This window comes from Crocuta crocuta, unplaced genomic scaffold (genome assembly GCF_008692635.1).
Source record: "Crocuta crocuta isolate KB4526 unplaced genomic scaffold, BGI_CrCroc_1.0 scaffold129, whole genome shotgun sequence".
NCBI lineage: Eukaryota > Metazoa > Chordata > Mammalia > Carnivora > Hyaenidae > Crocuta > Crocuta crocuta.
Window position 1 is genome coordinate 7,329,324 of NW_027551571.1, and position 17,088 is coordinate 7,346,411.

General features: G+C 49.6%; 1 protein-coding gene across 4 annotated transcripts in view; it reads left to right on the forward strand.

Annotated features, from left to right (window-relative positions):
• Positions 1-2,361: 2,361 nt before the first annotated feature.
• Positions 2,362-17,088, forward strand: part of LPIN1 (lipin 1) — an 80,059-nt gene continuing 65,332 nt past the window's right edge. For all 4 annotated transcript variants that reach the window (XR_013331802.1, XM_077750926.1, XM_077750928.1 and 1 more), the window contains exon 1: positions 2,362-2,640. Coding sequence is in view for 3 of the 4 variants with exons in the window: in XM_077750926.1 (XP_077607052.1) it covers positions 2,602-2,640 (39 nt within the window). In the remaining variant the exon portion in view is untranslated. The remainder of the gene's footprint in view (positions 2,641-17,088) is intronic.

Consider the following 17,088-nt stretch of genomic DNA (forward strand, 5'->3'; position numbering starts at 1 on the left):
ATTAGTGTTTTTGTGTTTGTTGCTAACCTAGAATTCTCTCAATGGTTTTGCGGTCCCTCCCGGGAAGACAGGAAGAAGCAGAGAGCTCACTCACTGAGTGAGGGCTGGGAGCAGCAGGCAGAATTCCAATTCCGTTTGCTGCCTCATGTTTGGAAAACCTTCCACGGCCCCTTTCCAATGAGGGGTCTGGCTGGGAACCCCTGGGCTCCAGACACAGTGCAGACTGTCTGCCCGGGTCTGACTTCTCTCGCTAGGTCCTTTTTACTGCCATCACAGATTGGAATCTACAAACATAATCCTGTTCTTGTGTGTCGGCCCTTGATCCGAGGCTTCCATTTCTCCATGTCCACACTGGGCTTTTCTGCAGCTCACAAGCTCCGGTTATCACACTCGGAGAGCGGTCTGGCCCCTCCCTTCCACACTGGATGGTTCTCTTCCAACCAGACATGATGCCATCCTTATGGTCGTCAGGTCAGATGGCCAGCCCTGGACGCGGCTTTGCGTGTGTGGTCTGATCTTGCAGAGAAGACTAGAAAAAATTATTTTCCTTGTTTCATGCCAACAGACGTATCTGTGCAGCCCAGCGTCACGGGGTTGGGAAAACGCAAAGCTACGTGATCTTTTTCTCCCGAGGCTGGCAGGTGGTTACACGAGCTGGAATTGTGCGGCCCACTGAACGTGCTGGCTTTGGTAACACCCCCCTTCTGCTCTCCGGAGAACACTGCACCCCGGGGTACGCTGTTGAAGACGAGAATCACAACTTAAGGAGCGGGTGAATATTTTTTAGCCCGCAAATTTTCATAAGGAAGAGTTGACAAGATCCGGAGAAGCGATAGAAAAGGCTAGTAAAATAAAATATAATGATGAAAAACAAAAGAAAAACTAATATTTAAGTTGAAAGGATTTGTAAATATTTTCGGTGCTGCCGTTTTCCACTGCATTCTCTTGTCCAGGACAGCTGAACGTGCCGAGTGTGCGCGGTTTAGTAAAAGGTGCCGCATTGCATAAGGACAAGTCAACAAAGCATAAATCCCAGGCAGTCACTAGAACCTGCCATCCAGCCTCTTTGACATTAGAACATTTTTTTTTTGGACATTAGAAGATTCTGCAGTAACCAGAAAGTTATCCAAGGCACCAAATGCTGGAGACGAAAGAAAACAGTTCTCTTCTTGGTAAGAACTCATCCTTCAAATGTGCCTTTTCCATTGAGATTCAAAAGCACCATCCAAAGAAGACAGGGGAAGGGAGGGGTAGGTTTCATATGTCTGGAAGACTAAGAGGGCCAGTTCCCGCTCTGGATTTTTCCCAAAGAATGAGGTGGCCAGTGGTTCATGAATGGGTATTTTCAAATTTCACCGTCTACACTGATGTGTAACATTTGGTAGGAAGAGCAGAGAACCCCACTCCTTTAAAATTTTTTTAAAAAAATTATGTGTATTTATTTAGAGAGAGAGAGAGACAGAGTGCGAGTGGGGGGTGCGGGCAGAGAGAGGGAGACAGAACCCAAAGCAGGCTCCAGACTCTGAGCTGTCAGCACAGAGCCTGTGGCGGGTCTTGAACCCGTGAACCGCGAGATTGTGACCTGAGCTGAAATCACACGCTTCATCGACTGAGCCATCCAGGCACCCCAGAGAACCCCACTTCTAACCTTAAAACTCTGGGCTCCGAGGGTCACATCTGCGCAAAGACTTTTGATGCTTGTGTGGAAGTAACTGTCTTATTTTAAAGGATTCCATTCTGACTGTAGAATAACCTTATATTTTTGCCACCAGTTTAAAACTATCTTTAGTTGATTGGACAATAATTCAACAATTGTATTTTGCAATTATTTATCATTTCCCCCTGTGACTTAGGCTTCATATGACTTAGAGTTCATATATAGCCTTAAACTTCTTGGGAATTGATTCCCTCCACCCCCCCCACCCCCGCAACAACATCCATTACAGAAATCTCTTAATAGATGTAGTAGATAACTCCAAATTTTTCCATGCTTGGTAAGAAAGGGGGTTAGTTCCTTTCCTCCTTCAGAATATCCTGTTTGTTGGAGGACTGCTTTCCTGAAAGTCCCCTCCAGTTAGTCTGTTGTGAATTCAGAAATCTGCAAAATCTGATTCAAAAAGTTTGGTTATGTTGTGCTCCCAGCTTCCTATCCACCCCACTGTGGACCAGGCTCTGCTCTGAATCCAGTACTGGGCTCAAGCCTGCCCTATGCAGCAGCCTTACTTAGTCTTCATTCACCTGTCTTATCCCTCTCCTCCTCCGGCCACCACCAAGCACTGACGTCATAGCTCTAGTGGCGTCATCACAATGGGGCCACCCAACAATGGGCTTTTCCTAGAGCCCTTGAAAATGAAAGGATGATGAAGAAGAAGAGAAAATAGGAGGGAGGAGAGTTCAGGGGCAAGATGAGGAAGGAGGAGAGAGAAGGGCAAGACCAGTGAGGAACCAGCCATGCCTATTCTAACGGAGGCCAGTAAGTGGAGGCCAAGCCAGCTGAGAACTAGGCACCTGGAGAACTAGGAAGGTCGACCAGCAGGCCAAAGCTCCCATGAGCAGGGACCTTCATGCGAGGTTAACGACGGTGAATGAGATCCTGCCAGTATGTCCTACAAAAGAGAAGGCTTTTTTCCAGCAGCTACGGTAAATGGCAGGGAGGGAGGGGTGAGCACAGTAAGCTTTGAATTGCTTCTCTGTCTTGTGTGTCAAAATCTCCCCCATGCTGGCCTTTCAGGCACAGAACACACTGGCGAATGGAACCAGGGGCTGACATTCAGGGACACTAAAGCCTATAGCAAAAAAAAAAAACCCTGGCATTTTGACTCTACCTTCTGCTAGTTGGTTTTCTCTGGTCTTCTATACAAGTCTGTAAATGCCTTCTCCTGGAGTCCTTTTAAAAAAACAATTTTTTAAAAATGTTTATTTCTTTTTGAGAGAGAGAGAGACAGAGATCGAGCAGGGGAGGGGCAGAGAGAGGGAGACACAGAATCCGAAGCAGGCTGAGGTCACATTCTACATGTTCTTGAACTCTGGCCCAGTTTACTATGGGGGAAGCCCACTCACTGAAAGTCAGAACGGAATTTGTGAAAAAATTTGGGCAAAGACTAACTTAATTCTTTTTTTTAATGTTTATTTATTTTTGAGAGAGAGAGAGGGAGAGAGAGACACAGTGCAAGTGGTGGAGGGGCAGAGAGAGAGGGAGGCACAGAATCCGAAGCAGGTCCCAGGCTCTGAGCTGTCAGCACAGAGCCTGACGTGGGGCTTGAACTCAGGGACCACGAGATCATGACCTGAGCCAAAGTCGGATGCTTAACTGACTGAGCCACCCAGGCAGTCCCTCACGGAGTCTTTTTAAGAATAATAAACCATGACCATATTATAAAATTCTAATATATAAAAATGATTTTTCTAATATTTTATCTTATTAACATGGGAAATGCAGAGGAAATGCCATTCAGATGTATGTGCCGGCATCTGACACGAAATGTATTTTCGGAGAGTTCTCCCCAAGTTTCCCTAACTCTTTCTTCCAGACTCCTTGGGCCTTTGGGTCTTGACTAATCATTTTATATTAAAAACACATGGCAATGTCGAACTGGCGATCCATTTTTTAAAAACAAAGCTGCAGAATTTATTCAGATTTCGCCAGTTTTTCTACCAATTGCCTTTCCTGTTCCAGGATCGAATCTAGGCCCCTCAGTGGCACTGAGGCATCGCATCCCCTCGATCTCCAGCAGTCTGTGACAAATCCTCCGGCCCCGTTCTTTCCCAAGCTCAAACTCTTTCGAAGGGTTTGCATCAGTTGCTTTGTCAGAAGGTCCCTCGATTTGGATTTGTCTAATGTTTTTCCATGATCATATCGAAGCTGGCATGTTATTGAGAAAAAGGTAACAGAGCTTATGTGCCACCCCAGCGCGTCTCACCGGGTGGGGGGTGCGTGGTGTCACGCGCATCGCCGAGATGTTCACCTCCACGGCCTGGTTGACGCGGTGCAGGCTGGGACTTTGCACTCCGACCTCCCTATGTGATTACTAAGTGTTTTGAAACCTTGGTGACATTCTCTCCCCACTTTGGCCTTTACACACCAACCTTAGCTTCCACTGGGGTGTCCTGCCCATGGCACTTAGTCCTGTGGTTTCATAATGGTGATTTTCCCACTCCTCCGTGTTTCTGAACTTATTAACTGGAATTCTTCTTTCAGGAAGTTAAAAGAAGTTACTTTATCATTCACGTCTTTATTCGGTTATTACTTATAGTTCGTAAACTTTTTTGAGTTATTTGGGTTGTAATCTAATAATGTTATTTTGTGGAACAAAGTCCAACTTCAGTCATGGTGGGCGGGGTCTTTCAGGTCGGTTCCTGTACTCTTCTCACACACTTGCCCATCTTTTTTCTTTTTCTTACACACTTGCCCATTTTTTTTCTTTTTCTTTTTCTTTTTCTTTCCTTTTCTTTTTCTTTCTTTCTTTCTTTCTTTCTTTCTTTCTTTCTTTCTTTCTTTCTTTCTTTCTTTCTTTCTTTCTTTCTTTCTTTCTTTCTCCTTCCTTCCTTCCTTCCTTCCTTCCTTCCTTCCTTTCTTTCCTTCCTTCTTTCTTTCTTTCTTTCTTTCTTTCTTTCTTTCTTTCTTTCTTTCTTTCTTTCTTTCTTTCCTTCTTTCCTTCTTTCCTTCTTTCCTTCTTTCTTTCTTTCTTTCTTTCACAACTTCCTTACTTTGTGGCCCCACAAGACCTTCCAGGAGCTTCTGCTACTTCCCCTGCTCAGTCCCTGGAGTCAGTTCTCCAATGAACCCTAGTTTCCTTGATTAGAAAAATGGTATTTTTTAAAACTTTTTAAATGTTTACCTATTTTTAAAAATTTTTTTAAATGTTTTATTTATTTCTTAGAGAGAGAGAGAGAGTGAGAGAGAGACAGCGTGAGCAGGGGAGGGTCAGATAGAGAGGGAGACACAGGATCTGAAGCAGCTCCAGGCTCTGAGCTGTCAGCACAGAGCCCAGAGCGGGGCTCGAACCCACGAACCATGAGATCATGACCTGAGCCGAAGTCAGATGCTTAACTGACTGAGCCACCCAGGTGCCCCTAATGTTTATCTATTTTTGAGACAGAGAGAGAGAGAGAGAGAGAGAGAGAGAGAGAGACAGAGTACGAGCAGGGGAAGGGGCAGAGAGAGAGGGAGACACAAGATCTGAAACAGGCTCCAGGCTCTGAGCTGTTAGCACAGAGCCTGACGTGGGGCTCGAACTCACAAACCATGAGGTCATGACCTGAGCCAAAGTTGGATGTTTAACCAACTGAGCCACTGAGGCACCCCGGGGAGAACAGTGTTTAAAAACCAAGATGTGTGTGTATGTGTTTATTGCTACAGGAGGGCCGCTGTTTCTAGTCCCTCTCAGTGGAAAGAGATAAAAATATATGCATGTAGAGTAACCCATCTTTAAATATATGTATGTTGAGTGATCGATCTATCATCTATCCATCCATCCATCCATGCAACCAACCATCCATCAATCCATCCATCCATCCATCCATCCACCCATCCATCCATCAACTAACAGTTTAGATCGGACTCCAATTCAGACCACAAGATACACTGTAGCATTTCTTCCCTTTTCCATAGCATCTTTCTCCAACAGCAAGAAACCTCCCTCCTCTTATCTACAATTCAATGTACTTACATTTTCAACCCTGATATCCAGATATAGCGGTTTCAGAATTGTTAATCCATGACCCTGTGAGGAATGTATTTATCAACTGGAGGACACTGTGGCATCCAGTTCTTTTCATTGTTAGCCTTCAGGTATCCAATCGAAACACATACTGCTGGTAATGCAGCTGGTCATCGTCTGCATTCTGTCTTCATTCCTATATCCTGTTTGAGGTTTGAAATTTACCTAGAGTGGTATTCTTTGCATTGAACAGTTCGGAGGGTAGTGACCAATGCGTATAGTCATGTACCCTCCCTGTTTGCTGGATTTCTTGTAGACAGTAGCTAGGTTGTGCTGTTGTATCTAATTTGACAATTTTATCTTTTAACTGGTATGTATATATATACATATATTTCTTTCTTTTCTTTTTAAATGTTTATTTATTTTGAGAGAGATAGAGCTCGAGTGGGGGAGGGAGAGAAGGAGGGAGGGGGGGAGAGAGAGAGAGAGAGAGAGAGAGAGAGAGAGAGAGAGAGAATCCCAAGCAGGCTCTATGCCATCAATGTGGAGCCTGATGCGATCCCACCACTGCAAGATCATGGCCGGAGCCGAAATCAAGAGTCAGAGGCTTACCAGACTGAGTCACCCAGGTGCCCCTCAACTGGTATATATAACGTGATTTTGAGGTGGCTGGATTTAAACCCACCATCTTACTAGCTGTTTTCTGTTATGCCCTCTCTTCTTTGTCCCCCCCTCCCTTTTCTGCCTTCAGTTATGTTCATTGAACATGACTGTGATTCCATGTTATCTTGTTATTGACTTGTTATTTACTGTATCTTTTAACTGTTTTTAGCGATTTCTGAAATGCTTATAATTTTCATCTTTGATTGCACTTCACCTTAAAATGATACGATAGCACTTCGTATGTAGGGCAAGGATCTTGCAGCAGAATGTCCTCAAGTGTTCCCTCCTGTACTCTGTGCTTTTACTACCACGTCAGCACACCGAGCATTGCTACCGAGTTTGCGTTAGACCGAGGGCTGATACGCAATGTCACCTGGGCTCTATCTGGCCCACCTCCTGTTGTTATAAATAAGGTTTTATTGGACAAAATCATTCCCTCTTGTTTATATATTGCCCATGACTGCTTTCGTGCTATAAGGGCAGAATTTAGTTGCAGCGGAGACTAGGTGACTCGCAACGTCTACGGTATTTACTCTGGCTCTCTTGCGTGGTTTCCGATGAGAAGTCTGCCGTAACTGTTACCTTGTTCCTCTGCGTAATTTTTCTTTACTCTGGCTGTCTTTGAGATTTTCTCTTTGCTTTTATTTTCACTAGTTCAAGTATGACATTCCTGTGCACATGCATGTGTGTATGTGCGTATGGGTGTATTAGTGCTGATACTTCTCTTGCTTGCGTGCTTGGTGTCCTTTGAGGATCTTGGATCTGTGGTGTGCTGTCTGTCACCAATCTGGAAAATTCTAGGCCATTACTTCTTCTTTTTTTTTTCTTGATTTCACAATGCTTTATTTTTATTTTTTTAATAGTTTATTAATAGTCAAGTTGGTTTCCATATAACACCCAGTGCTCATCCCCACAAGTGCCCTCCTCCATGCCCATCCCCCCCTTCCCCTCGCCCCCACCCCCATCAGCCCTCAGTTNTCTAGGCCATTACTTCTTTAAATATTTCTTCTGCCCTGCTCTCTCGACCTGATGTCGACCCAAGCTCTCATGCCCTGTTCTTCATCTTCATTACAGTATTTTTTCATTTCTAGCATTTCCATTGGATTCTTACAGTTTCCATCTCTCTAGTGAAATTACTCATCTGATCCTGCATCCCGTTGACCTTATGCATTACAGAGCTTCACCTATTAATTCATTTTAGAAAAAAAACTCCACATCAGATAGTTCCAACGTCTATGTTGCACCTGTGTCTGGCTCTTTCTGTCTCTTCGGAGCGTGTTATTATTGTTTTCCTTACCTTTTCATTTGCCTCATTATTTTTTTCTTGAAAGCTGGGCATCTTGGCAGAACTGTACAAACTTAGACAAGTTTTGTTTTTATCTCCAGAGAGGGACCCACTCCTCCTCCTGGTGGGCCTCCGGTGTGGAGGTGTGCGCTGCTGCGCTGCTTACGCTCAGCTCCCCACCCCGCCTAGTTCTGTTGGAACACTGTGTTTTAGGGTGGGGGTAGGTTTATCAGAGATACGTGCTTGAGCCTCAGTGTTAGAACTTCCCTTTGCGCTGAACTTCAGAGAAGGTTCCTTGGCGTGTTATTTTTTCTCTCGCTGGCTGTTCTTGCTGCCCCGTGGTTCATGTTGGCCTCACGGTGTCGGGTGGTGGGGGTAGGAGTCCCTTTAGTTTTGACTCAACCTCCATGGAGGCTGGCGGCCTGTCTCTGGGTCTCAGACGCCCGACTTCCTCAGGTCTCCTGTCCCGGAGCAGCAGATCCACTAGCGACCATACTTTTGGAGTGGGAATGAGTGTATATAATATTTTGCAGTATCTGCAACCACTCTGAGGTGGCATGAAGATATCTGTGAGTATTTCCCAGGTGTTGGTCACAGGCACTATTAACACTACTGCGTTTGTTGCAGACATTCCTAATGCAAGGAGATACTACTACATTTGCGTTAGAAGTCAGTGAAATGAAGATTTAATTTTTTACCACAACAAGTTCATGGCTTTGTGCTTTCTATCTATGGATCCTTTGGACTCCTAGCTAGTACCTTTGAGAGAGAATTCACTGGATGGGGGATGGAAGATCGTAATCACAACTAGACCTGTGACCGCAGTCAGATGGGCACTGCACCCTCTTGAATTAACGTTAGCTACTCCATACTGTCAGCTTCCTGTCCCGGCTCAGGAAGGGAAGGTCAGCGTAGGCCTGTGTTCTGAGGACACCTGGGCCGGTGTTGGGGGATGTGTTGTTAAAAACGGAATCTCCTCCTAGTGTAGAAAACCTCTCCACGAAGGGAGAAGAGGAAAGAAAAAGTCTATTGAACAAGCATCAAACCAGAACAGGATGCATCTCACAGGCGGCTGGCGGAGAGATTACAGTGACGGGAAGAACTCTCAACCCCGTATAGTGACAGGAAGAAATCTCATCCCTGTATACAGTCAGGCCAATACAACGCGCTGCACGATGTTCTCACATGAAATGACAAGTGGTTGTCAAGCAGGAGGATTGACAGCACCGTTTGTCACCCAAGCTTGGTCCCAGCTTACCTGGCAATGGGGCGGCCATCTTGTTAGCTCGCTGCCTCTACCCAAAGGCAGAATGAAACTTCTGGCATCCTTTGTGATCGGAGCTAGGTCTGCACCCTGCAGCGAGGCACATCACCTGCCAAAGTCAGGCGCTCCCCCTCCCTTGAGCCCTGGGAGAGACTCAGCACGTTTCTGAGTTGCATGGTGCTCAGAGCCTTATTTCCCTTTTAAGGAGATTTACTTACATCTCAAAGGGGCAGAGAAGGAATTGATAATAAGTGCTGTATAGTTAGTGCTCGAAGGAAAGGGAGGAAAGGAAATGATTCTCCCTTGGTGCACCAGGGAAGACTGCATTTACTTTCTTGATTCAAGTTGACCCTTGTGCCAGAGAGGAGCATTCGAGCCGCGATTGGACAGTGCCTCTCACACAACTTGGGAGGGATGAGGGCCGGCGAGAGAGGCTGGGAAGCTACTGAGGAAGTGTTCCCGTGGATGCTGAAGGAAGGGAATACTGCTCTGTCATCTTTGATATTCCTTGCAGGTGCATGCTGTTTTACGTGTGATTTGAATGTTCTGCTTTGGGTGAAAGGAGAATGTAGTTCAGCTAAATTCTGAGTCCAGGAACATGTGCGCTAATCCAGGAAACTGACTTTCGCTTTCTTGAGTGATTCCTTCCTATGCTCACTGAACCCGGCCGATCAGTTCAGCAGGCACTCGGCACGCCTTTGGAGGTCCCCCTCTGGGCCCAGCACTTGCTGGACACTGGGGAAAAGAGAACAGGAATACGAGTTTCTTCTCACATTCAAACTGGGAGGGGGCGACCCCGCATTTGCAGCACATGACACTCAGAGCTCAGCACCCCCCGCACGCCTTCCCGTGTGGGCTCCGTCAGCCTGACATGACTCCTGCACAAAAGTCTTCCCCATCCCGAAGGCCCAAAGCTGATACTGTGTTTGTTAGCAGGCTCCTGAGTGCTCGTCGTAAGCAAAAATGAGAGAAATGATCATTGTTATTACTGCGAAACTCACAGAGCGGACCACGTATATTGTATCAGACATTACACTAAGTGCATTAGATCATTTATTCCCCCGAACAGCCTCGAGAACTAGGTATTTTTGGCCCTAGTTTAGTAGAAAAGGAAACTGAGGGTCAGAGAGGTCAGATGTGCCTTCTCTTAGATCAAATAAATAGCAAGCAAGAGGTGAAGCGGACAGAGCCCAGGTGGGAAACTGCCCCGGGCGCCCCCTATCGGCTCCCAGGTGGACGCTGCCTTCTCTGCTTTTCTGTCGCACCTCGCTCCGCTCCTCTTGCTCGCGTGAGCCTGTGATAGCTGTGATAGCAGATTGAAGAAGGCCTGGAGGGAAGGCGCACTGCCGGGCTCATGGCTCCGTGTCTTACAATGTTTCGCTCCGTGTTAGGGCCACCAGGTGAAGGAAAAGGGGAAGCGAGCAGAACTGGGAAGCCCCCGACCAGGGAGGGGCACGTGCCTGAAGGTGGCCAACCCTAAGACGTCAGCGACCTAAGACTTGTGTCCTGCAGGTTGAGACGGAGACCTGGGTTGCTAGGATTTTTCTCTCAGAATGTTGGGGGCAGGGGATCTGAAAGGGACAGGTGTGTGAAGGGGAGAGGCACACGACGAGCTGTGGGGACTGGACAAATGAGGGACGAGAAGCTGGGGTGGGGGGCGAGCAGCAGAGGAAGCGGGAGGGAGGGGGCAGAGCTAACCCACTGGGAAGGGAGTGAGAACGAGAGAAAGCTGCCATAGTTCAGGGCCCATGTCCTGGATCTGCGGCTCCTTTGAATATGTCATGTTGCATTCACACATGTACACACACACACACACACACACTCACTTTGCTTGGGCTGGCTCGTATGGGTTCTGCTGTCCGGACAATTAGAGGAAATGTAAGTGATATGGTGGCCCTTGGCCTGGGGGGCTAGGAGAGGGGAGGATGGGCTTTGAGGGAGCCTGGCAGTGGCCAGGATAGGGGATGAAGGGAAGCAGATTCTTAGAATATGAGTTCTTACAAGTGATTGGACCCTGGAACCTCATGGGGGGCTTTGCAGTATACGCATGCTGGGACCTACCCTCAGAAACTGTGGTTAATGGATGTGGACTGTAGTCTGGGCATCAAGAGGGTTTACAGAAAAAAGTTTCTTTTTTTTTTTAATATTTTTATTTATTTCTAGGAGAGAGAGAGAGAGAGAGAGAGAGACAGTGTGAGCAGGGGAGGGTCAGAGAGAGAGGGAGACACAGACTCTGAAATAGGCTCCAGGCTCTGAGCTGGCAGTCAGCACAGAGCCCGACACGGGGCTCGAACCCACGAACCGCGAGATCATGACCTAAGCGAAAGTCGGATGCTTAACCGACTAAGCCACCCAGACGCCCCCAAAAAAGTTTCTTTCAAGCCTATTTATTTTGAGAGAGAAAGAGAGAGAGAGGCGAGAGAGGGAAAGAGAATTGCAAGCCCGGTGTGGGGCTCAATCCCAGGACCTGGGGATCATGACCCGAGTTGAAATCAAGAGTCAGACACTTAACTGACTGAGCCCCCCAGGCACCCCGGGGCATTGAGAAATTTAATAGTTTCCCAGGTGATGCTAACACGTGACAAGGTTTTGTGGGAAACCCTGCTTCAGAGCATCAGCTGTGGGTTAGAATCTCCAATGCTAGCATGACTTTGTTTATTCTATGGACAAGGGATGGGGAGACTGGTGACTTGAAATCGTCAGAGTGTAGACAGCGACCTTCCTCAAACAACCCCAGGTTCTAGGTCAACAATGAAAGAGGTTGTATTGGGCCCCAGGCAGCAAGCAGGTGTCATTGTGGGCCACTATAGGTGAGCAGCATTTGAATTCTGCGTGTTGACAGATGTTATCATCTGTTGGCAAATCCAGTCCTTTTCTGCTTTCCTAATTGTTTGTTTAGAGCTGACGGAGGATTGTATCACTTAGCATCATAGATTTTATCTTAAGTGGTAGCAATGTTCTGTGCACCGAAAAGCCCAGTGGTGAGCAATTACGCTGAGGTTGGCCGTGACCTCGCCAGCAACTGGCTACATAGTGTCTTCTCTGCAGGATTCTGGAAGGGCTCTACCTTCAGGACTTCACCGAAGCCCAACTACCTCCCCGTCTCCAAATGCCATCGCACGGGGAATTAGGGCTTCAACACAAAAATCTGTGGGAGGGGGAGGTGAATGTTCAGTCCACAGCAAACGTGTTTCTCAGTTGAACTCCAAATACGTTTTCTTCTAGGGTAGATTCGCTTCGTATACACTAATATGACCTCGCCAGTGGCTACAATGCTAGACGTAGCAATACTGATGACTGGTCATTGTCCCCAGTTCCCTGAGTGGCCTTGTTTTATACCTGCTGCTCATCTGCCCCCTCCCTTCCCCTCCTCGCCTCCACAATCCAGCTGGGCCTGGTGTCCATTCTGACTGACAAGTGCTCAGGCCGTCCCAAACAGCGTGACGATCTATCCTGCGACGGGCAGAGGCTGGGGAAGAGCCGGGAAGGACGAGGTCTCTAAACATCAGCTCAGACGTACTGATCTGGAGTTGACGCTGCAGGACACAACTTCCGGGGGTGGGAGGGCTACTTTGTAGAGTTCAAAAACCCCAAATTCAACTGAGTACGTTTGAAGATCTAATTGGCTTCATTCAGCCATTCCCGTCCAGCAGGTAGAGAGGGGAGTTCCAAGGCTACACAAAGTATGTGGTTTTAATGGAAAGGGAGTTTGTGCTGACTGCCAGCTCAGAGCCTGGAGCCTGTTTTGGAGTCTGTGATTCCCTCTCTCTCTGACCCTCCCCTGCTCACGCTGTCTCTCTCTCTCTCCTAGAAATAAATAAAACATTAAAAAAAAAAATTAACGGAAGGGGAGTCGGGCAAGAAATTAGCAAAAGAAAAGAAAGGATCATTTCAGGCAAGGTCACCCTCCCTTGGGGGAAGGACACAGGGAGCCCTTAGTAGGTGGATTACCGCATCTTCCTTTAGGGGGTGGATTGGGTCTGCCTGACAGATCACCTCTTTGGTGCTGGCCAGAAAATTCCAGATTTATTGGCTTCAATGTCCACTCCTCTTGCTTTGCCGTCCTGGGGCAAAGGGGCTCCGTCTGGGGCCGGTGGCTTTCTTTTTAGCAACAAAGACCTGGGTCTTGCAGGCCTCGAGTGGACCGGGAAGAGGGGACAAGGTCCTCGTCCCCGCAGACATGTCTCTCTTGCCCTGGCCCGGCCCCTTAGGCATCTTCCCCATTTGGCTGGAGGGGAAGGGATGTCCCAGCCCCTCTTGATCGCAGGGGACACAGGCTGGGAGCTCTCCCAGGGCAGTCACGGGACTTGCTGTGGTCTCCTCGCCCAACGCAGGGAAGCCAGTCGGGAGCTTCCTTCACCCCTGCGCAGGCCAGCCTGTCCTGCTCACCTGGCTCCCACGCCCACAGTTCTGCTCCTCCACGCGGGTGGCCTACAGTGGCCCACGCGAGGGCCCGCTCAGGTCACCAAGGTCAGCTGAAGCCTCGTCCTCGGGGCTCGAGCAGGTCAGACCCTGTGGCGACGTACGGCCCCTCAGTTCCTGGCAGCCCTGAGCGGGGTGACAGTTTTTCACGTGTACTCATGCGGTTGGCCGGGACCATTATCCCAAACTGTGCGCACACTGAGGACCGAGGCCACATCTGGCCTGCCTCCCCCGCCCCCCCCCTCCCCGGGACTCCACACAGGGCCTGCCTGGGGGCATTGAAGGGAAGCCCAGGTGGGTGACCCAGTGAGGGTGGGCGTGGCTGCTGCAGAGGGAGTTGGTGTGGGCGGAGCTGGCTGGCACCAGAGGCCCCCCCACCCCCCGTGTGAGCCCCATCTCCCTCTGCCCCAAGCCCCAGGTTTTCCTTGCCTTGCCGCTGCGCCCCCTCTGCCTGGGTCCTGAGCATCCTCAACTGCTCAGCGCCTGTCCAGGGAGGATGCACGACGATGCTCCCTGGCTCCTGGACCGGTTAGGGTGAACTTGGCGTGGCCAACTGTCAGCCTCTCCCCGTTATCTCCCTGGGACTTCTTTTGCTCTCTTGGGTGCCTCAGCCCTAATCTGTGACCCTCACTCCGGGTTGGGGCTGGGGCTGCTCTCCTGGTCCACCCTCCTCTTCCTCCTCTCCTTGTGGGACCCGGGGCCTAGTGTCTGCTTCTCCCCCCAGGAAACTTGCTTTGATCAGCCTGCCCACCTGCCCCCAGGGGACCCACTGGTCTCTGTCCCCTGCCCTCTAAGGGGGTGAGGTGGCACTGGGTGGTTCATGATTCCCTCCTGATTCTTGAGGCCCCCACAAGGGAAAGCCCAGGACGTCCCCGACCTCGTCAGGGGCCCCCAGGCTAGGGCTGGCCGTGGATCCTGGGGAGATCCGCTCCCTGAGAGTCCAAGTCACCCCTGCCAGAGACAAAGTGCAGCCCTCTGGGGGGGGAAATGCATTGTTCTTTAGTATCTTCCCTGCCCTGGGCATTCACAGAGCGAACTGGGAATGACGTCACTCCTCAGCACGGTCAGGAGACCAGTCATCTGTACACCTAGTGACAATGTTTCCTGGGGTCCCGTGAAGAGGGGCGTTCACCCCTCCGCGCCCCCCGCCCCCGTGTGGAGCCCTTTCCATTGGGTGGGTAACAACTCTGGCCAACTTCAGAATTCCCAGGAGAATCCAGTTATTATCACTGGCTGAAAACGGGGCGGTTTCCAGCTAGAACAGGGCTGCTGTGGTCAGTCTCCTCGCAGAGCGCTCGGAAAGACTGCGTTTGAGGACTTTGTGCTCCTCCTCTGGTTCTCTCTGCCCGTCCTGTCTAGGAGGGAGCCCAGCAGCCTGCTGAGTCCTGGAGCTGAGCGAGCTGGGTGCTCTCTCTGGATCACAGAGGGGCGCTGGCGAGCGCGGAACACACCCCTCAGGGCGTCGCCACTCCTTCACTCTGGGGGTTTCAGAATTTAAGAATCTTTCCGGTGGTCGGCAAGTGTGCTTTGAGTTTTACAGGATGGGCTTTTCCACCCTCAAGGTGGATCTGCTTCCCATCTTCCTGATCGTGAAACTGAGTCTTTAGAATCAAGGATGTGTGTGTGCTGCTTTGCCCTGGCATCACTCAGCCCTTCTTCTTCTTCCCGCCACCGCAGCAGCCACCGCAGGAGGCTGGGGCAAGTTTACTCATCCCTGTGGTTCCTTCTCATCTTCCGAGTTAGGCCGAAGGCAGTAGGTGCTGGGATTGGCCGAGGGGATCACCTCAGCTCTCCTGGCTGAGTCACAGCTGGGTCACCAGCCCTGGTAGCTGACAGCACAGCAAGGGCCCTCCCAGGGGGGCTCCAGACACGCAGGATCAGAAAGTGAACCGTGAAATGTAATCCTCTCTTGTGGAGGCTTGTCTGGAAAAACTCCCCCTTAGGCATTTGGCCCGTGTAGGTGTTGTGGAAGTAGTGGGGCCAGCAGGGGAAACGCCACACCTCACTTGGGGTGACTTGGGGTGACCCCCCAACCCCATTCTGCTCCAAGGTCATCGTTCGTAGAATCAGTGCTTTGGACTGAATTTTCTTATGTTTTTAGATCTCTAGCCTCCACATTTCTAATAATTCAAGATTTATTTTAAGCAAGGTCTTCCCTTAAGTGGCTTGAAGTTGGACTTCCCTTCCAGAAAGCCTTTCCAAGTAGCCTTGCTTCTGGACCCCAAGGCCAGACGCCCCCTGGGAGGGTGGGGAGTGCACTGAACGCTTCCTCCTGGGGGTCTGCCTGCCGCACAGGCGCACTCTCAGCTCCGGTCTCTGAGGCACGTCCCTCTGGAAGGATCTCATCTGTAATCGATGATTCCCTTTGTAGCCCCTTCCCCCCAAATGCCAATGGGAAGCGGTCACCCGCTTTCCTGGGGGCAGGCTGCCTAGATGGGAGCCCCCCCCCCCCAAGGCCAGCACGAATGTATCCACAGGTGGCCAGCTGGAAGGACACAGATCACCTGGGTAAAGCTCCCGGGGCACATGACCCCCTTCTTCTATCTAGGGCCAGCCTGACTTCCGCAGTGATGCCTTCCCGACGCCGCCTCTGGGATGGCTGAAAAGCATCTCAAACTTCGAGTGGCCAAAGTGCACTTCTGAATTTCCTTCCAAGCCTGCTGTTGCTTTTTCCTTCTGCATCTCGGTGAAAAGCAGAAGTTTTTCATCCCTCGGTTGTTCAAGACCCAAACGGGGATTTCACCCTTGACTCACTACCCCACCCGTACATCGGCCGATCCACGAGTTTTACCTCCCGAATACATTTGAAGTCTTTCCACTTCTCACAACTACCCCTCACATCAGTCTGAGCCACATCATCTCCTCTGGTTTCCTGTAGTGATGTGCCTGCTTCTACTCTGGCCCCCAATGCTCCATTTTCCATAGCAGAGAAGTGGTTTTAAAAAATGTACATTAGATCATATAATTCACAGGATTAACCCCCTTCTTGGAATATCTAAACTTCTTTGTTGGCTGACAAGATCCTAAATGTTTGGTCTCTCCTATCCGTTTAGCTACTCCATGACTCCGGCCTCTCACAGAGGGCTGCCTCGGGCCCTTTGCACTAGCTGTTTCTGCCCTCTAGAAAGCTCTGCCTCCATATCTTCATAGGACTCCGGTGTTTCTTGCCGTTTAGCATTTCTGTTCAAGTGACACAGCCTGTGGTCATCTGATCTACCTCTTCTTGCTACCGGATTATTTCTCTTTTCATTATTTGTTCCTTGCCTCACCTCCTTGTTGGAGAATGGAAGTTCCTGTCTCTCGTTCTGAGCAACATTTCTCAGTGTTTGGAACAGAGCCTGACAGGTCTGCTTAATGAATGGATGCAGCACGGGTGCTGGGTCATTCGGATAGAGAAGGAAGGTGAACTTTTGTTGAAAAGCTAAGCGTAAATTGCAATATGGTCAGTAAGGCCGACTGCCGCGATATGGTTGTAGAAACTAAGGCTCTGGGTCAGAACAGGGAGGGGACTTGCCCAGGTCCCACGGCTCTTGAAGGGGAGGACCCAGATGGCAGCCCACCAGGCCCTGGGGCTTTTCGGAGCTGATGCTGCGAGGCCCCCTGAATTCTGAGGCTTTGGGGAAAATGTCAGCCTAGCCTGGTGAATTAAATATAGGAGTGTGGCTTTGGGGAGGATAATCAGAAACGTGGCCTAAACTGCCCTGCCCACAGGAAAGCTAAGGTGGGCGGTGAAGGAGGGGCTCGCGGATCCGGGCCTTCTTCGCCTTCTCCCGAGGGAGGAGACTCGGATCCCT